At 37.6% G+C, this 21,308-nt stretch overlaps 1 protein-coding gene across 7 annotated transcripts in view; it reads left to right on the forward strand.

Annotated features, from left to right (window-relative positions):
- The first annotated feature begins 5,589 nt into the window (after positions 1 to 5,589).
- Positions 5,590 to 21,308, forward strand: part of gab1 (GRB2-associated binding protein 1) — a 105,369-nt gene continuing 89,650 nt past the window's right edge. For 3 of the 7 annotated variants that reach the window (XM_022684474.2, XM_022684475.2, XM_022684477.2), the window contains exons 1-2: positions 5,591 to 6,089; positions 7,446 to 7,578. In XM_022684474.2, coding sequence (XP_022540195.2) covers positions 7,507 to 7,578 — 72 coding nt within the window. In that variant the 5' untranslated portion in view covers positions 5,591 to 6,089; positions 7,446 to 7,506. Of the gene's footprint in view, positions 6,090 to 7,445; positions 7,579 to 21,308 lie in introns of all 7 variants that reach the window. The other 4 variants (XR_007439937.1, XM_049481109.1, XM_007253722.4 and 1 more) reach the window with 2 other exon arrangements.

Below are 21,308 nucleotides of genomic sequence, written 5' to 3' on the forward strand. Positions count from 1 at the left end.
TATCTATGCACACCTGCTTTAACATCATTGTCTTTAACACTTGAATGGATAAAGCTACTGATTAACTGACATTAGTTTCACTTTCAAATCATGGAAACAGCACACCAAAACTCAATTCAATTCTGCTTGGGGCCCCCAAATGCCTTAAAACAGTCCTGGTACAAATGTAAAAACACACACTGCTTATCTAGTCACTGTAAGGACAATTTTCAAAAGAATAAAGAGGGGAGAGGGGATAAAGTGTTCTCTAGACTGATCCATCTAGTACTTTTGGAATGGAGGAGTTGGGGAGTTGGGAATGAGGCAGGATAGTGATCATCCAACATCCTAACCTCACTAATAGTCTTGTCACCAAATACAATTAAACCCTTACATCAGTTGAACTTGAACAATCTACCAGAAAGAAAGGTTTTCTGGAACAATAGAGACAGTTGCTCCAGCAAAAGAAGGTGAACTCTTTAAAATTGCTTAATTTCAACAGAAACAATTACTGAGCAGGTGTCCTTTTGTCCATATAGTGTATATATAAAGACCTTTTATATGCATCAAGCAGCCTGGAGAAGCAGTCTGCCCTCTGCCAATCTCTCTAATTGAGTCACTGCCCTTGTGTCCTGAGATGAACCCTAGCCCAGGCGGGCAGAGCGGCGTGCAGTGTCGCTGCCTCGAGGCTCGGGCCTGGAACTTCCCCATTCGCTCTAAATAGAAGCTGAGTGCTCTGAAGGTGCATTTCTTAATGGAGATGCTCATATGTATAATGCACCGAAGCCAGTCTTGTGGTTTTTAAAGGGAGGGGTGGGCATCGTTTTAGCTCTTAAATCCACCCCCAAAAGCCCATTAGCTTTGCAACGTGTGCTGTGGAGTAGCGCCACTCGCGCTGCCTCCAAGACCATTTGGTAAAATCAATGGCTTTCAATTATTCAGCAACCGAGAACCAAGCGTTTTCTCACAGCCATTTCACAAGGACACATCAACACTCTGGCCCACTCCCACTAACCTACATTAATCCAGCCGAGGGAGAAAGTAGGAGGTGGTGAGAAATCTGAAGCTGTTTCTGTGCCTCCTCCCTTTTTGGGCCTGTTATAATAACAGACATCTGCTATTGGCTTCATTACATTACATTACTTTACATTACATTAAATTAAGCGGGTGCTTTTGTCCAAAGTGACTTACAATAATGATGTAAATTAGCAATAGAGAACATAGAAGTTCAAGGTAAAAATATTTTTTGACAATAGTAAGATAGAGAAGGAAAGGCGAGGAAAAAGGAAATGAGGTTAGTAGTAGTGTGTTAGAGGTGTTAGGAGAGTAAGTGCTCTTTGAAGAGCTCAGTCTTCAGGAGTTTATTGAAGATAGTGAGAGATTCTCCTGATCTGGTAGTAGAAGGTAGTTAGTTAGAGGTGTTAGGAGAGTAAGTGCTCTTTGAAGAGCTCTGTCTTCAGGAGTTTATTAAAGATAGTGAGGGATGCTCTGGAAGGCTTGTAAGCATTGCATTGCAATTCAGATGAGTGTTGAGCACTAATAATCAGATAGTTTAATATGCATTAAATTTAAAGCAGTAGTATTACTGCATTGGAAATAAGCATCCAATGATTAATCAGTATAATCAACAATCTAATTGTATGTAAAATTGTATATATATATATATATATATATATATATATATATATATATATATATATATATATATATATATATTTATATACTGGGATAACTTATACAGTTTACACTCTACTTGTGTTGTGTCTCCAAAAGTGCAAAAACTCAACTGATCAAATAGTCACTCAGTAAATATCAGTATATTTATATATATATATATATATATGTATATATATATATATATATATATATATATATATATATATATATATATATACATATATATACATATACTGGGATAACTTATACAGTTTACACTCTACTTGTGTTGTGTCTCCAAAAGTGCACAAACTCAACTGATCACATAGTCACTCAGTAAATATCAGTACTTTTCGAATTTTAACATCTTCTAGGTATTTAAAAGGCATGTACTGTATATCCTACATTGAGCTGTTTCCTTTATTTTAAAGTGAAGGAAGCAAAGGAAGTCTTCGCATTTTGACATCTGCATTAAACATGCTCTTTTTCATGCTCTGTGCCATTACTCATTCTCACCAGAGAGGTAAAACAAAAACTTACAGAATGTCACTTTAAATGTGAGTCTGCAGCAGAACAGTTGTACACTAAACTGTACACTAACTAAGAGTAATGAGGACAAAATAACATAGCCCTTCATAATATGCAGCTAATGCCCTGCCAGTCTTAGTGCGCAGCACTAGCAGTTTGAGATTGGCTGCTCTTTCCTGCGTACGCGTCCCTGCATGCCGTATAAAATGCCACTGGATTTAATGCGTCCCTCATAAATGTTTTAATCTTTCGCAGAAGCTTGAACCCCCGGACCTTTCCCTCAGAAATGGACTCAGCAAAGCAAAGGCTCTAATTCAATCTCTCTCCTGTGAGTTTAGGATCTGTCTGTAGCTTGTTTTGTATCAAAAACAACTCTTAAAAGACCTATATCAGAAAAAATGAGATTTACCTCATTTTTTAAAAGTAAAAGATTGATGCAATTTGTAAAAACATATATATTTTTTTGCTTATTTCAAAGTGCATTCAAGCTGGGCTTATTCCCTGTTCATTTTATGCCTTATAAAGTATCTAGAGAGAAATTAGAGCAACTAGAGTTAGTGTTATATTACATTATTATAAAGCTGTGTTTAGTTTGGTTGATTTCAATAATCTATTCAAAAACGACCCCACCAATCCGCAACACACAGAGCCTCCACTACCAGACTCTGCAACAGCTTCTTCCACCAGGCAGTCAGACTCCTCAACACACACAGCCTCCACTACCAGACTCTGCAACAGCTTCTTCCACCAGGCAGTCAGACTACTCAACACACAGAGACTCCACTACTAGACTCTGCAACAGCTGCATCCACCAGGCAGTCAGACTCCTCAACACACAGAGCCTCCACTACCAGAGTCTACAACAGCTTCTTCCACCAGGCAGCCAGACTCCTCAACACACAGAGCCTCCTTTACCAGAGTCTACAACAGCTTCTTCCACTAGGCGGTCAGACTCCTCAACACACAGAGCCTCCACTACCAGACTCTGCAACAGCTTCATCCACCAGGCAGTCAGACTCCTCAACACAAAGAGCCTCCACTACCAGACTCTGCAACAGCTTCATCCACCAGGCGGTCAGACTTCTCAACACACAGAGTCTCCACTACCAGACTCTGCAACAGCTTCATCCACCAGGCAGTCAGACTCCTCAACACACAGAGCCTCCACTACCAGACTCTGCAACAGCTTCATCTACCAGGCAGTCAGACTCCTCAACTCACAGAGACGGAGCTGAACCCCTCAGCCCCCACAACCCCCCACTACCACACACCCAACACTCTCGACACTCTTCACACACACTCTCTTAGCACACAGAGACCGAAATGTCTCTATCCTTATCTGCAATATTTGTTGCTTCATTCTATAGAAAAGTATAAACTCTCTACCTAATTTTAATTTTGTTACACTGTGTAATGACAATAAACGTATATTGATTTGAATTGAAAAACAAGAAAACAGGAAAATATTGATGAATATTGCATGTGTAGAACTGGTTCCAGTAGACAGTGTAAACTTATGTTATTTGCACTGCTAATGTCATTAACTAAAGCCTATCTGCTGAATCTGCAAACAGAGCAGACTTGGTCACACTTTCTTCAACGAAAGACATGTAAATGTAACTAAATTAAGTGTGCAAATCCTCTACTCTAGTTCTAACACAGTCTACCACATGATGAATAGCTAATCTGCACTGAAAGATTCGTAAACACAAAGGGATCTGCTGAGCAATGCTCCTCAGCTCAGAGCTTCAGAGAGCGGCCTGCTTTCCTGGAGCTGTGTGTGTGTGTGTGTGTGTGTGTGAGCAGGCAGGCCTTTGTTAGTGGAGCTGATTGGAGAAGGCGTTTCCCATTACAACAGCATTCCTGCCATACCAGTCTCTCTGACTGAGGGAAGAGAGAGCTGGAGGGAAAACACTGGAAGAGACTGTGCAGCACAGGATCAGGAACACGTTATACACAATTGACTCTAAAATTAGCACAGTTATGTATTTCAGTACTCTGTATAGTGTATATGGATATAAAAGCATGCATAGCATAGTGGATTTAGTGTTTTGTGTTTCAAGATTCAGTGTTTATTTGTTATTTGCACAATATGTCAGGACATACATGCATTGTTTGCTTGTGGTGAGGCTTAGGGTAACTACTCTGCAGCAGGCTTACACAAATAAACAGGAGTAAACATACTAAATAAAACAGGAAATGTAGTAAATATACACAAAATATTCATAAACATATACAGAAGGAGGAAGGTCCTATGAAAAAAAGGTCAAAAGTTTTAGAACACCCCTATTGTTCTCTTCTCCTCACTGCTGAAACTGAGACTTAGTCCAATATTAAGCTGTGTTAAAGGCGCGGTTGCCATGTGGGTCAGCTAGACCTGACTCTTACTGTACCCATTTTCTCCAGTTTCTCCAGGAGTCTTTTAAAGGTGTCTTTTAAAGGTGTAGGAAACAGTATTCACCGCTCTCTGGCTTCATCTGTAAATTCTCTAAATAAAGACTTCTACTTTTTATAGTTACAGAGTTCTATGTGTATCTGTGTCTTTTTCTAGTTTTTATAAAAAAAGAGTGAATGTGCATTTTAAATGCTGCAGAAAAGAGAGCAGTAAACCATATATTGAAAATTACAGTATTGACTATAATAATACCATCAACTATAAATAAAAATATCTCACTTAATACAAAAAGTGCAAGCATATACACACAATAATTTACAAATCGACAAATATACACATATCAATGTATACAACAAAAGAGAAAAAGTGTAAAAATACTGGAGATAGAAAATGTGCATTTTTCCTCCCTACACTATACAAATAGATTGGACATAGGAATCTGAGTGGACAAAAACTAAAGATTTTCTATCAAAACACAAATATATGAATGTTTTTTTTTGTTAGAGTGAATTAGTGTGAACTACTGTCCCTCTTAGCATTTGTCTTCACACAAAACACCTAATATATCTTAAACATCCACACATATAGTAAGTTAGTAGATTTAATAATATTAGACGTAAACGTTAACTTTTATAAATATAGCCATTAAAATATTAATAATAAATAATGCAAATTTTAAAAAATCAATTTACCTACTAGGATTCATGTACAAGATGGATTCTGGTAAGTGTAGTTTACACGGGAATGATGAAAACGCTTCTCAAAAATCACCTGGTTTTAATATTTTTTTCAGTTCTTTTTTCGTCAGTGATTGTTGCATTGTTATCTAAAGATAAATAAATATAAAATAACGTTTCACATTTTTTGTTTAGTTGAGTTAAAACGTGTATTGTACTGCGTGTATTGTGTATTGTCTATCGCTTAAAGACTACATTTCCCATGGTGCATTGCTTCCCTTCTCTCTCTCTCTCTCCCTGTCTCGCTCTCTCTCTCTCTCTCTCTCTCGCGCGCTCGTTCGCTCGTTCGCTCGCGCTCTCGCTGGAGTTCGAGGCGAGTTTAGGGGAAAAGTATCGGCGGTTATCGGCTGTCAGTCACCCGGGAGCGGAGCGGGGAGGGAAAACACGACGGAAAAGGAGGATTTTCTGCTCAAACTGCGGACGGAGAGAGTCTGGGCGGCTGAAATGTGCTGGAGAAGAGAGGAAAAGCGGCGGGAATGTGTGGAAATGTGTAGTTTTTAAGAGAGAAAGAGAGGGAGAGCTGGAACAGCCCGGGAGAGCTGGAACAGCCCGGGAGAAGTTGCTGGATTAAGCAGGCGGAGGAGTGTTCGTGTGTTTGGAGGCGAAAAGTGCGGATTTTTCTCGGTAATTAAGCCTGGAGTTTATTTCCACGCGTATGTTCTGGATTTATTCTGTGTTTTAACGCGGATTTGAGTCTTCCCAGCGAGAGGAAGGAGTTGGTAGCTGAGAGTTTTGGCTGTTGTGGCTGAGCTGCTGGAGGAGGAGGAGACGCTGGGAGAAGCTCAGCACTGACGGTATTTTCTGCCCTGTTTTTCTCTCTTATTCCCCTCTAAACTTTCTACACTGCTTATAAACCACGAGGATATCGTTTATTAGGTGTTACTAGGTCCGTTTTTTGACCATATGACCAGAAAAAATAAACAAACTACCTATGTTTATGTTGTTTGAGACTGTACAACTTTATAAGCTATGCAGCTAATTTCCATTTTTCTAGCTAGCTAGGTTAGCTAACTTAGTTTGGTAAAGAGAAGAAATTGGGTTAAAGGTGTACTGATGTGAAAATTCTGGGATACCGATACCCGATATCACACATCGATACGTTCCTAAAATAATCGCCTCATAAACTAATTTTAATTCAGTTTAAGTTATTCAGCTAACACTAAAGCCAAGAGACCTTTTTCATCAGTTGTTATGACTATTTAAAAATGAGCAGTAACGTTAGAATCAACCATAAACAATCATATAGTCCTATATATACAGCTCTGGGGGGGGAAAAGCAAGAGACCACTTAAAAATATTGAATTTCTTTAATTTTACCCCATTGAGAACACATTTTGGTCACAAGCCATCAAACCCAGCTGAACTGCTTGACTTTTTGGACCAGGAGTAAAGGCATAAAGTTATCCAAAAGCAGTGTGTAAGACTGATTGAGGAGAACACGCCAAGATGCATAAAAAAACTGTAATTAAAAACAGGCTTATTCCAACAAATATTTATTTCTAAACTCTTAATTTTATAAATATCAACTTGTTTTCTTTGCATATTTCTTTTGCATTATAATTTATGTTTATTCGTAAGAAGTAAATTTCAGTGAAGGTAGCTCCATCTTGGAAAGCTATTAAAATTGCAACAATATGTCACATTTTGCTTAGGCATACACTTCTGACATTATCCTAAAGGGGTAGAATCAAATGGTTTGATCAACTGAGGTGATGAAATGTAAAAAAAATGAATAAATACAAATTAGCTTAAATTAATGGATTTTAGTTTGTAGTAGTGCAGTCAGGTTCACTTGGTCTTTTTCCGGCATACAGTAATACTGATATAATTCTTATATCATTGTGCATCCCTAATGTTCATTCATTTTAAAGTTTTTGCTATGTGTACCCCAATAACTATGATATCATGATACTGTGACTATTGTCTGCGTTGCAGTCCCCAACCTCCCAGCTACAGTATAATCCAGACATTTGTACACAATGGAAAAAAAAATCAGAAGAAGAATTTCTTCTTCACTATACTAAATGAACAAAAAAAATACATTTTACACACAATTTCCTATTTTCTAGGGAATCTCATATGATCAGGAAATTGAACTGATAAACATTACACTGACCCTTCACCCACCACTGTGTTTCTCCTTTTTTCAGCTCAATCTGCGTCCCAGATCTCTTCGAGGGACAGAAAGGGGAAGCTTTCTGCAGCAACAAAATGAGTGGGGGGGATGTGGTGTGCTCCGGCTGGCTCAGAAAGTCTCCACCAGAGAAGAAGTTACGGCGTTATGTAAGTAAATCTCAGTTTTATTCAAATGTGCTGTGGTCTGTGGGGGCTGACCACAAAGCCAGTACCCATGCAAATAACCTGCTTTCTAACAGCTAGAGCAGATAAAGCCTGCTCTTTCGTGAAAACGAGCTCAACCAGCTACCTGAGAGGGGAAATTAGTGAATCTGGCACCAGGTTAACTTCTGCTACATTCCCCTAAACCTGTCCTGGGTGTGTGCTGACATGTTTACTTGTCAATATTTTAGCTAGATGTTTCAGTATTTTTTTTTTTAGCATGTGCTGCTGTTTTCTCCTCCCTCACTCACTCACAACACTCACAGCATCCAAACACACAATTAGTGTGACACTAAAGTCTATATTTCGTGCAGTCATGCCTTCATTTCTACCCACACCTCCTCCTCATGTAGGCTAGACTCTCTGTTTGTGGTAAAAGCTGGTGTATTTGTCTTATTCTTGCTTTAAAAGAGCACATTTGACTTGTAGAGTGCCCCTGATATATCCAGGTAGAAAAAACAAAAAAACAAAAAAAAAAACCTTACTTTAAAAATCTGGTCTCTCAGATTAAGAATCCGTTCCATCGGTTTAGCAATCCATTCCTTCGGTTTAGCAATCTATTCCCTCAATTTTATAATCTGTTCCTTTGGTTTAGCAATCTGTTTCTTCGGTTTAACAATCTATTCCCTTAATTTTAAAATCTGTTCCTTCAATTTAGCAATCTGTTTCTTCGGTTTAACAATCTATTCCCTTAATTTTAAAATATGTTCCTTTAATTTAGGCATCCACTCCTTCGGTTTAGCAATCTGTTTCTTCGGTTTAGCAACCTATTCCCCCAATTTTATAATCTGTTCCTTCAATTTAGCAATCCATTCCTTCAGTTTAGCAATCTGTTCTTTTGGGTTTAGCAATATGTTCCTTCGGTTTAGCAAACTGTTCCTTCGGTTTAGCAAATCGATCCTTCTGTTTAGCAATTTGTTTAATAAGTTTAGCAATCTATTCCCTTAATTTTATAATCCGTTCCTTCGGTTTAGCAATCTATTCCCTCAATTTCAAAATCTGTTCCTTCAATTTAGCGATCTAAATTTTGCTCCCTCTGAGCTCTTGGCAACTTGATGGCAAAGCTGCATGAGTGGGGGCTCGAACCTTCGACCTCCTGCTCATAGCTTTAGACCGCTGGACCACTCGGTGCCCCAGCAATCCACTCTTGGTTTAGCAATCTGTTTCTTCAATTTAGCAATCCATTCCCTCGTTTTAGCAATCTTTTCCCTCAATTTAATAATCTGTTCCTACGGATTAGCAAACTGTTACTTCGGTTTAGCAATTTGTTCCATCAGTTTAGCAATCCGATCCTTCGGTTTAGCAATTCGTTTCATCAGTTTAGCAAATTGTTCAGTTGGTTTAGCAATATATTCCCTTAATTTTATAATCTGTTCCTTCAATTTAGCAATCCGTTCCATTATTTTAGCAATATGTACACTGAGAAAAGCTGTTTATTCAATTGATGAAATTGATGTTTAAACCGATTTTTAAATTTGATTTCTGTATTGAAGGAACAGTGTTTTACATTGAGGGAAAATGTATTTAACTAATAGAACAATTTGTTAAACTGCATGAATGTCTAAATGTTATTATTATTTTTATTACTATAATACTTTACGGACTCAGTGGGCTTGCTTGGTGGTAGAGTAGGGCAAACCTCATGCTAAAAGAAAGCATATCAAAACTAAGATCTTCCATTAAAAGGGGCATAAATAGTCCAGCGTCAGGAGAAATGGTTGAAATCTTCAGCGTCAGCAGTGCACTATTTATGCTTGTTCTGGGAAAATGTCAGCTGTGTTACAAAAGACTCCAGCTTTGAAGTATTAAAAGCAGAAGTTGAACTTCTGAGTGGTTATGCCACTGTTTTAGCAGTGAGAAGACGGTTAGATGCTTAGAAACATCTGTTTAATAACACTGAACGGGTCAACGGTCCTCCATAAGTTGCAGGATGTAATATACCTCCTTTTTAATCTGTAATGAAATCACTCGTGGCTCACCCTGCTGTCAAGCCTCAGCCAAATATGCTGCTGACCTCTTGTAGGCACAAGCGTTGTTTTTTTATTGGATTTCTTTTATCCACTGTAATTATGATATGGCATGACATGATAAGCTAACCATGCTTAGAAAACTGGGTTCAGTCTGGTTTGTAAGCTCTGTTTCTGAGAGGAAAATGAAATCACAAGAACGGCTGTCCGACCCTTCAGTGAAAAAGATGCCACTGATTATAACTTCACCATGACTAGGTGAACTAAACTACTGTTTACTGCTTATATGCATGTAATTGTTGGAGATGTCCTGATTCTGACTAGGACCGATCAAGGCATGTTTTAATATTTAGTCAGATTAAATTATTAGATATTAAACACATTATAAAATTGTAATTTTTAAGAAAAGTTTGTTACTAAACAAACAGTCCAGACTGTCACATTAAACTCTTAATTATACACATAAACTATTGCTTAAAATAATCACTAAAAGTTATTTTACTTCAATGTTAATCACTATTTATCTTATCTAAACTGCGTGGATGTATTGTTTATAGATACTAAAAGGTCGGATCAGCATTGTCCAAAAAAAATGGGTTGAGACATCCCTAGAAAATGTGTTGATTTTTGAGTTATTGCAAAATATAAGCCACTATGTTTTTTAAAACTTTGGGCTCTTTACCGCCTCATCACTTTCAGTTTCTTGCCTTGGTGGTTTGCAGATGTAAGGCAGATAAGCAAATGCGGTTCTTGTTTATCAGAACCGGTTCACCCGACCCATGCTAGCACCTGCATTGCTTTGCTCTGGATGGAATAGGGAGCATATCCCCTTGCTGTGGGCCTCTTGGCTTTTTCTGTGAGAGCTGGCACCAGTATCTCTGCGGAAATCACTAGAAACCTAGTGGGCTCAAAGTATTAAATAAACTGTCTGAGTATTGTCACTCACATTGGCTGACTGTGTAAACAACTCTGCTAGTTTCAACACGTGCTGCCCACTCCTCCACTGTCTGTAACAGTGGTTCTCAGCTAACTTTTAGATGGTCCCTCTTTTTGCTCTATCCCAACGTCTCAACTCTTGAGGTGGGCTTAGGGGGACCTTGCAGACAGATTTGAGAATTACTGGTCTCTATAGTCCATATATGAAGAAATGGGTAATTTGGAATTGACCAAAAATTGATTTATACACACAATCCGCGTTCCCAATATAGCAGTTTGGTTTAAATGCTGTTTCCATTGACTGTAATATAGCATTTTTTGTTGCAGCTCCATTAGACAAACATGGGATTTCTGGTTTGCTGCTATTCTTTCTCAAAATGTAAATGCCACTTAAGAGTAACACTAACTATCCCTTCTGTTGTAACAGGAATAAACTGTAACACAACACTGCATTCTTCTACCTCTGTAACTGGGTTAAATTGTTACACACTAATTTTTTATACTTAGGAAACGAACTGAAACAGTAACACTACTTACTCAGACAGGGATTAAGTCTAGTCTTAGGCTACACAACATTTTATATGGAGATTTTTCACCCAAAGGAAAATCTAGTGTAGTACTAGGTTTAATCCCTGCCTTAACAGGATTAAACACTAACACTTCATTCTCCTGCCTCTGCAACAGAATTGAAATTTTAGTTGTAGTGCCACATTTCATGTAACAGGATTAAGTTTAAGACTACTTTTCCCACAAAATTAACACTGCAATCTCTTGCATCTTTAACAGGATTAAACCGTAACAGTAACATTACAATCTCTTGTATCTGTAACAGGATTAAACTGTAACACTACATTCTCCTGCCTGTCTAACAGGATTAAACTGAAACAGTAACACAACAGCCTCTTTCCTCTGTAACAGGATTAAACTGTAGTTCCCCCCTAATAAGATTCTGCCTTATGTCATAAACAAAGTAAGACAGATGTAAGTTCTGACTAGTGTTTCAGGCTGGACAGCTTTTTTAAAATTTTTATTACTAAGACACAATACAGGACAGCCAGTCAGAACAGAGGTCCTTTTCATATTTCAGTCTTGGCTCTGTAACAAACTGGCTGGTTAATTCCAAGGCAAGAAAAGATGAAGTTATTATGTTACATAAGGATTATAAATAATTGTCACATAATGCACGTAATAGCCCATTTCTTAAGGTCAGAAATATAATAGCAGAAAAGCAACCGATGCTTTTCCTTTAACCCCTTAAAACCCATATGCTTTGCTTATGCTTGAGTTACATATTAGTTTCCTTCAGTGCTGTTATTAAATAATTCATACTACTTACTTACAGCATAATTAGAAAGTACTGAATAATGAGTTTGAAAATTAAAACTCAAAAATAAGCCCAGGGATCAAGGAGTTAAATAGCTCAGGTGTTGGGGACACCTGGCCCGGTGTGTAACCTGAGCTGGGAAAGTTTAACAGCCCTTTTCATGCAGTCTGTGAAGTGCTAGTTAAATTACTGGCCGTTCCCAGTATGTCCCACGCTCATCTGGTGAAGTGAGGTAAATAATAAATCTACATTGTAATGTTAAGAGTTTCTCCCTCCTCCTGACTCTGGCTCTGTGTGAGGTGTGAAGTACATATAGTGCTGAGATGGGAACGTTTTTAGTGCAGGCACTGAGCCTGAATTCCCAGCTTTCTGCTTGACGCTGAGCGATGCAGAGCAGTGCAGATCAGAGCTCTGAGCAGCGAGGGTCAAAAGTCTGCTGTGTTCCTGGCTGTTTGGCTGCAGATCAAGAGCGAAGCAGTTCAGCTGACTCTGTGCTGTTTACTGGGAGTGCTCTGGAGGGCTCAAAGTGCACGTTCACGTTTTCAGTATGGACCCCCTTACACAGACAGCATGCAGCTATAGCAACCTTCATTTTCTGGTATTTTGAAGAGTAATCTCTGGTAGGGTTGGGACGATATATCGATTTCACAATATATTGTATTGTAACGATACGTGGTGTCAAATATCATAGTTACTGGTGGCACTCATCAAATTAATAGGGTAAACCTGCAGTGAAGAATATCGGTTGTGAAAATGTGTGAAATTGACACCAATAAATCCATAATTCCTTGTATTTACTTATTTAGGAGTATTCCATACTCTTCAGTAACATATGGGGTATAGTAAAGAAATTTCTAGTGATATATTGAGAATCAAAGCAACAGTGATATTGTTTTTTTTTTCTCACGAAAAGAACTTCAAATTGCATTACCTGTCTGCAACAACAGTGGAAACCTTACAGTTTTCACACTGCAGAATGTGCCCATGTGACACAGAACTGGAGGCAGAGCAAGGCAGAGACTCACAGTCAGTGCTTTTTTTCACCAAAAGAACTCTGGTTCTTGAACCAATTCCTTTCGAACCGTGGGGCTTTTCAGCGAACCAGCCCATTAACAGTTTTAGTGTAATAGTCATAAAGTCACAACGGAGGGTGTTGTTCACTGGTGGAGTCATGCAAGCTAAATTAAAACATACACATTTTTGCTGCTTGATACAAAAGGAAATTTACACTGTTCTCATTTTCTATGAAAAATCTACCAGAAATTCCTTGTTTCTGCCCAGTATTACTTATTTTACCTCTTTCGTTCTTGAATACACAGATGTTGAATCATTGACTTTTGGTTAAATCTGATAAAAAGTCTGCACTGTAATGCACTGTCACAGGGCTGCAACAGCTCCTCAGTGTTATCAGTGACAAAGTTAACAAAACATTGTTGGCAGCTAATTGCTTATTTATTTACCTTGATAACCTTTGCTCATCCACTTTACTTTGCGTGACTGCCGCTGCATTTAGACTGCTCTGTCGTGTGGACGAACATTAACACACTCTCCCTGTTCAGCTGGTCGCATGTGTGTGTGTGTGGGGGGGGTGTGTGTGTGGGGGGGGTGTTCCCTGCGTCACACGATTAAATCACGTGTGTGTGTTTTCAGAGGTGATGGAGCAGATTTGGGGAAATGGGAAATGGTTTTATACAAACTATTTTTTGTATAAATGTATGAAGTTTAGCATACAAATGTTTAATTGAGCTTCAAAGGGTAACAAAAGCAAAATATTTTCAGAACCTAGCAGAGACCCCAACAATTTCTGGATTTTTTTTCATGCTGTATTGAGAAGAGCCAAGAAATAATTTGCTTTTTTTTTTTTTTTTTTTTTAATTATGAAATAATGTTTCATACATTGCACTAGAGTTGCACGGTGTACCGAAGGTTCGATTCTTTTTCGATACTACGTCATCACAAACGATTCGGTTCTTTAGCGTTCGATGCTTTCGATACTGTATATAGCCCAGTCACTAGCTTCAAATGAGTCAAATTAGTAGGCGCGATTTGATTCAGTTCATAAGAAAACTGATTCACACCGCAGCAGTCGGTGTGGCAGGATTCAGATAAACTTAGTGTTCTGAACAAATGAATCGATTCACGCGCAAGCCAGCAGAGCAGCAGAGAGTGTAGAATGGTGACGGCTAAAATAACAGATGTCTCTCGTCCGCGACTTGTGGACAAAACGGGCGCGAGGAGTGAAGTGTGGGAAAATAGTCTGAGATGTAGGCATCTGTTTTTTATTTATATTTTTATACGAAAATAACGAAAACTGAAAGTGAAACTAAATTACTTTATTTATTAGCGCTGTTTTCACTCCCGCAGTTGTACAGCGGGGGGTGTTGTGCCGATTCTGTCCGCGAAGCGGGAGTCGGATTCAGTAGCGGATTCGGCACAAGCGCGGCGGCACCTCGCGGTCCGCGGTGTTAGTTGTAAGCGCTTGCGCTAGCCGCAAAATACGACAGAAAACACTGAGGGAGCTGCAGACTTATGTGTGGGACTAGAATATGAGCACGAGGAGATAAAAGAGAACCTTTACCTGTGAGTAGCTCACATCAGAACACGCAAATCTCTCTCTCTCTCACTCTCGCTGTGTCTCTTTCTCTGTTTCTCTCTCTCTCGCACGTGAACGCCTCTGCGTTTGACCTGCAGCAGTGTGTTTAGCTGTTCTTAAAAATCATTTTAATTAAATAATAGTTCTATGCTTCTATGTTACAGTGTTATTTAACATAATAGCAGACAAGCACCCTGATCTCTACAAAGAGCTGAGAAGTCGACAGGTTAGTGGAGTTAGTCAAGATACACTCTGTCTGTAGCTTTACTAAGATTTACTAGCGACTGCTTATTAAAAACGGTAAACGGTTGATTAATAAAACGGAGCAGTGAGTGTTAAAATGAACATAACATTGTAATGTTCTTCTGTCTCTTTATTTTCCTTATTCAGAACTTAACTTCTGCCCGCCCGTCAGGTTCACATAGTCAGGCTACCATTACCTCTGGTTTTAGTTTTAGTTTTTAGGAAGTGTTTAGATAATTATGTTATAGTTAAGGTTATAATAACGAAACTTGTTTTTTGTTCAAATGTTTCATTTTAGAATAAAAACGTTTGCACCTATTGTTCAGTGTTCAATCCAGTTCAGTCAAAAATAAACATTTTATGTTCAGATATTTTTATTGTTTTTTTTTTCTTCCTAGTATCGTTTTGGTATCGAGAATCGTGATACTACAGTTGGTATCGGTATCAAAGTCAAAATTTTGGTATCGTGACAACCCTACATTGCACTGAAAACATGTATCAACATGCATCTCATGGAACCAATGAAAATGAATAGGATTCATTATGGAGCAGTGTAATTGCAGCATGAGAGGGATAAAAATACAGATGGCAGAAACAGTGCAGAGGTATGAGTGACCCAATAAGTCAACAAGCGTAAGAGGCACCATAGAAAATCAGTACATACACGTGACGTGGCAGCTTGGTCAATGATTTGGTTGGTTGGATGTTAAAATTGAGAAAAGCATTTTGGTGCCTTTTTATATTAGTAAATATAAGAAAGAGCTTCTATACGAAGCTGCAAATTCAGCAGCTTCGTAACTGTTCCTTAGGTGAAATTTGAAGTGATTTTTTTATATTAAGACAATGCATTATTTGTTACAGGGATGCATAAATACAGATTTTGGTAACAGTATTGGACTAAAACCATGCTAATGTACCAACGTCTAAGTTCGCTTTCTTGTTGAACTCATACAATAGATGAATATCAAAATGCTTATATTTTTGAAAATGTATATTTTTTGCTGTTCTATAGGAACCTTGTGTCTAAATAGCAGATTTTATTTTTATTTTTTTACATAATATGAACTTGCCAGTTGTTCCTAACATTGTATCAGAATTTCATGATGAAAGCTCAGTGATGAAATTAATGATATTAATGCTCCAAAAAGCTTTCTAACTTAGCTTCCAAAGTTAACAACGTTTTTTCCTTCTCCTATAAAGTTTGCATGTTAGAGATTTTTTTGCATGACCGAGATGAGATATTCAAACCTACACTGAAAAAGCTAGTATTCTTTTAGAATAATGATTATAATAATTGAATAATCTTATTAGTCCAGTGTGCATTAGAAGTTAAGAACACTTCTAAGTTTGCTGCTGCAGCCGGGTGCTGGCGCTGAGCTGCTGAGTTGCTCCCTGGCTGTGGTTGTTTATTGCTCAAACAGAATATTTCTGATGTCTGCTTTTTTTCTTTTTAAAGGGCCATGGCTCAAGGGCCTAAAGGGGCCTCTGCGTCAAGCCCCGGCGCTCAGCTTTCCCACGATGCACCAGAGGGGGTGGGGTATGAGGGAGAGAGAGGAAATGTGGAATGTCTGCAGGCCTACAACAGGCTGCAGCTGTAGTGTCTAATAGAGAATTCCACTTTTCCCTTAATGCACTTCAGTTCAGCTACTGCTGCTTTTAACCACTGTCCAAACCCCCCCCTTACCCAGAAACACATTACTCACGCTGGCCGGCCGGCGGCCCAGCGCCTGCTCTCCTGCTTACTGCCTGCAGTGTGCAGCGCTCCGAGTTCACACGTACCAAACAAAGAAATGCTTTTATTTCCCTCCTTAATTAATCAGCTCATTAGCTAAGTAGGAATTTGTTAAATCTGCTTAAAGTGGTGAAAACAACAGCTGAGAGAACAGCAGCCAGAACCAGCCCGCTGTTTATTTACTGACTGATCCGATTAGAAAACTGCTGTAAACCTGTGCACTCTTTCATTCTTTCCTCCATTCTATCTTTCTCTGTTCACTTCTTTTGTACTCTTTCTTCTGTATCATAAAACAGAGAGAATCTCACCCTTTTATTTCAGAAATTAAATATGGCGGCTTTCATTTTTTCTTTCATGTCCATGTTCTTTGTTTCCCTTTTCTCTGTTCTTTCTTTTTCTTTCATCTTTTCATATTTTTTTACTCTTTTTTTTTTTTTTACTATCCCTTTTTATCTGTCAAACTTGATCTAATTATTTTCTTCTTTCTCTCTCTTTCCCTTATCCCGTTCTCTTTTTAATTTTGGTTTCTCCTTTTCTTAATCTTTATTCATTCTTTTGCTTTCTTTTTATATATTTTCCTCTCTCCTCATACTTTTCATCATATATTCCTGTCTTTTCCTTTCTTTTTTTCTTTTTTCTTTTTTCTCTTTTTTCTTTTCTCATGTTTCACCTATTCTTTATCTTCTATTTTTATTTTGCTCACATCTTTTTTCCCTTCTTTTTTAGTTCCATTTTGTTTCTCATTTGTCGTTATTAGCTTTTACTCATCTTTCTTTTTATTTCTATTCACCCATCTGTCTCTTTCTTTTTTCATTTTCTTTCTCTCTCCCTCCTTCTCTCTGTATTGTGTTTGTGTTTGTGTGTGCGAGTGGCTCTGAAATGATGAGTAGTTCTCCTTTCTGTAAATTATTAATTACCAATAAGAAAAAAGAGTCTGAAATATTGATGTACAGAACGTACAGCTGTAGGTAGGGTCTTTATGCAGGCTGATCTGCTATAATATAAATGTAATAGTTTTTTTTACCCTTTGAGAAGAGCTTCGGGGCAGAGCCAGTTTTGTGCGGCACCTCAGTAAAATCCATTTCATAATTATACTTTAATAATGAGAGCAGAGACGTGTTGTTTTTACTTTGCTGTTGAAAGAAAAATGCTTTAAGTGCACATTGGCTTTAAACACGCTTTCCTAAGTTTCTCAATGTTCCGCGTTTTGTCTAGTCAACATCTTAGTCACTCATAATGCATTTAAAAGGCTGAGTAGAAATTTCGGGCTGCAGTTAGCTCAAGTATTTCTGTAGTCAGATAATCTGCTTTTTTTGTATGATTAATCAAGCTATACCTTTTACCTAGTTTTCATTATTAAAGCATGGTTCAAGAGGATTTAGGAGGGCCGTGTTTTATTTAAACTTCAGAGTGATGAGTGGATCACCCTGACCAGATCAAAAGAGCTATAGGGTTTAAAACATCACAAACTATTATAAATCAGCTGTTCCACTGTCCACTAAATCATTTTCAGGTGAAACAACTGATCAGCATGAGTAGGTTAGGAAATCTAGTAAGTTCAGCCCGTGATTAGAGCATCAGAAGATCAGGAGTCTCCAACAATACTAAAATATCATCACAGGACCTATAAAGGTAGCTCTTGGCAGGGTTTTTACGGTCATTAAAAACGTGGAAATGTCATGGAATTTGAAATTAGCAATTTTCAGACCTAAATAAATTTTAGAAGAAAAAAAATACTTAGAAAGTTTAGAAAAAGTAATGGAATTTTGGTCTACAAATCTTGTTTTAGTTTATTGATAGAGAAAATTTAGTTTTTTTTATCTAACAATCATATCAGCTTAGAGTTAGTTCAGTAATTTAGCCCTACACACTGGAGCTCTCAGGATCTGACACAGTTTAATGTTAAATATCTTGTGTCAACTTTTTACATCAGAATCATTTTAGATCTACTATAATCAATTTTAATTATAGATTTAGTTGATTTTTGGTTTTATTGTATATGTCTGCACTGATGTTTTAAAAATTGTATGGTCATGAAAATTTGCTTTGGACGCATGGAAAATTCATGATGAAAAATCATGGAAATGTATTGCTTAAAACGTAATGAACTGTGTCTGAGGTAGCCAAAGTTAAAGTAAAAGTACAGCATCTGCCATCAGAAAGAAATAAACTACACAGTTTTCTTGGAATACTTTTTCTGATGGTATATGCTGTACTTTGAAGCCTTATAGAGATAGAAATAAAAGAAAATATTGATATTGTATCATATCCTAATATTTTGTTTTGCAATACTGTATCAGTTTTTAATGATGTGCATTGTACTACCTACCACATTCTTGCCAATACACAGACCTAATTATAAAGAACCTTTTATTTCTTTTGGGAACTTAGCTTATGTGTTGTTTTCAGGCTAACAGACCAGCCGCATGGTGGTCATGATATAGTTAGTACTTCAACAGAGTATGCTTTAAGAGAGATATAATAATCCTTTATTAGTCCCAGAGTAAAGAAATGTTTGAGTTTTATTGCAGTAAAAATGTTATTTGTAAATCGTTACCAGCAATGCCTGCTTTACTGCAGTTTTGATGCTGAAATTTAATGCTATATAATGTCACTACAACTTCAGGGGCTGCTGTTCCTGTTTAAAGAGACACGTTAAGTTGTTGTAATTATGTTCTGAACTGTTCTGAGTGTTTACTTATTACCTGTTTGTGAATATGATGCACGCAGCCACGTGTGAGTTCTGCTACAGGTTTCTACCTGTCTGAAGAACAGGACCGTGGGAGTTGTTGCTGAACGCCTGCGGATTTCTCCATTTAAACGTGTTTACATAAACAGCTCCAGTTGGGAAAGTGATCTCCCTCGCTCTAAACAATAGCAGAACCACAGTGATGACTGAAGCAGTGATGGTCAGGCCCCTAAGAGGAATGCATAGCTATGGTGGTGCTGGCTTTTTTGGCATCATGTAAACACCTTTGCCACTGAAGGAGTTCATGTTTAACTCTTTAAACCTGGATCTGTACTTTAGTTCCTCATTCTGTTTCAAAGGTAACTCGCATAGGTACCTAATGAGTCACTGAATGAGTCCCAGAATTATACATATTTTTCATATCAATCAGAAAAGTTTAACATATTGTCCAACCCTATTTGGTTCTGCAACTATGAGTTGAAATAATCGACAATGTTGATTATAAAGTTTGAATCCAATTATCAGTGTTGACTGATTGTTTGTAACTGCACTGCACAAAATTTGCAAATATGCAAATTTGAACAGGTAATATTAAACATGCATTGGAACAGGAGCTTTAGTGAGAGAAGCCTGTGATTAATGGGATGGCAGAAATAATTGATGACTTATCAATGATTTAAAAAAATTGTCACATTATCTGACTACCAAAATAATAATTAATTGCATCCCTAGACCTATTACAGTTCATTACCCCACTAATTTGGAAGGTATTGTATAATATACCTCATTGTACTACTATAACTTAAATCATAATATTGCTGATATTGTTTGTTTCCAGTATACAGTTAATTTGCTCTGATACAAATTATTAAACAGGTAAATGTATAGCGTTTGGTTTGTTTTCACCCAAGGAAAATGCACCCCAGCAGAACATAAGAAAGTTATCTTTACTTATTGGTCAGTGCTGTTTGGGGCAGAAAAAATAAGGTGCACAGGTGAAGTAACCATAACAGGCGGAAAAGAAAAACGTATTGAGTTCAGTGCTGCAAACTGTTCAGGTGTGATTTTGACTTGAAGCTTTTACATTATCGTTATAAGAAAGTAGCTAAAAGCTAAATATTTTTTACTCTTTGTATTTTGAAATATGTACAGAAATACTGATATATAGTATATAGATAAATAGATAAATAGTTAAATTTAGAGGAGTTATGAGTATTTAGTCTTAAGTTAAGTAATGCTATAGTAAACCCTTGGTTGAGCTGAGCTGAACAGTGGCTCCAGTAGGTTGCTGGAGGTTTTAGTGGGGTTAGTGTGTGAAGGTTTGGTGGGCGTTTGCTCCTGCGGTTGATTTGGTTTTATTGGTGTGACGGGGTGTGTGTTTGGGTTCCAGTTGTGAGGGAATAGGCCTCAGAGGCCATAACTCATTTACACACACACACACACACACACACACACACACACACACACACACACACACAGAACCACTCTCTAGAGGGCCTCCAAATGCAACATCTGCTGTCTCTTTCGTTTGCTCTCTTTCGCCATCTCTCACACTCTTTCACTCTCTCACAAACTCTCTCACTCTCTCTCACTCTCTCTCACACTCACTCTCTCACTCTTTCTCACTTTCTCTCTCTCTCACTCTCTCTCACTCACTCTCACTCACTCTTTCTCTCACTCTCTCGCACTCTTACACCTAGGCCTGTGACGAAAAATATTTTAAAGGATGGTATTTTGTCCCAGAATTAATTGTGATAAATTATATTATTGTCATTTTGGGACAATTTAAGGATATAATTGATATTGTTGATTAGGGTTGCAACGGTATGAGATTTTCACGGTATGATAACCGTCTCAGAAAATACTGCGGTATCACGGTTATCACGGTATCACAGTTTGTTTCATATATTATTAAACTGACCCTTAAAGAAATTACAACAAAGGTTTTTTTTGTTCAATTAACTATTTATTGTAGAAACCTGGAACAATTATAATTTTAATGTCTCCTAAAAAAAGTAAGGTGTACACCACCAGGTGAAGAAAACCAGGTTTTTGCACTACTCTTAAGGGCATATATACATAGTATATAAATATACATACACGTTACACACATTACATGTCCTCTAAGAAGTAAAGATCCTGTATTTAAAATATTCAGTACAATTATTTAAGTTTAAATTATTTAATATCTG

The sequence above is a fragment of the Astyanax mexicanus genome, chromosome 7, assembly GCF_023375975.1.
Source record: "Astyanax mexicanus isolate ESR-SI-001 chromosome 7, AstMex3_surface, whole genome shotgun sequence".
NCBI classification, from domain to species: domain Eukaryota; kingdom Metazoa; phylum Chordata; class Actinopteri; order Characiformes; family Acestrorhamphidae; genus Astyanax; species Astyanax mexicanus.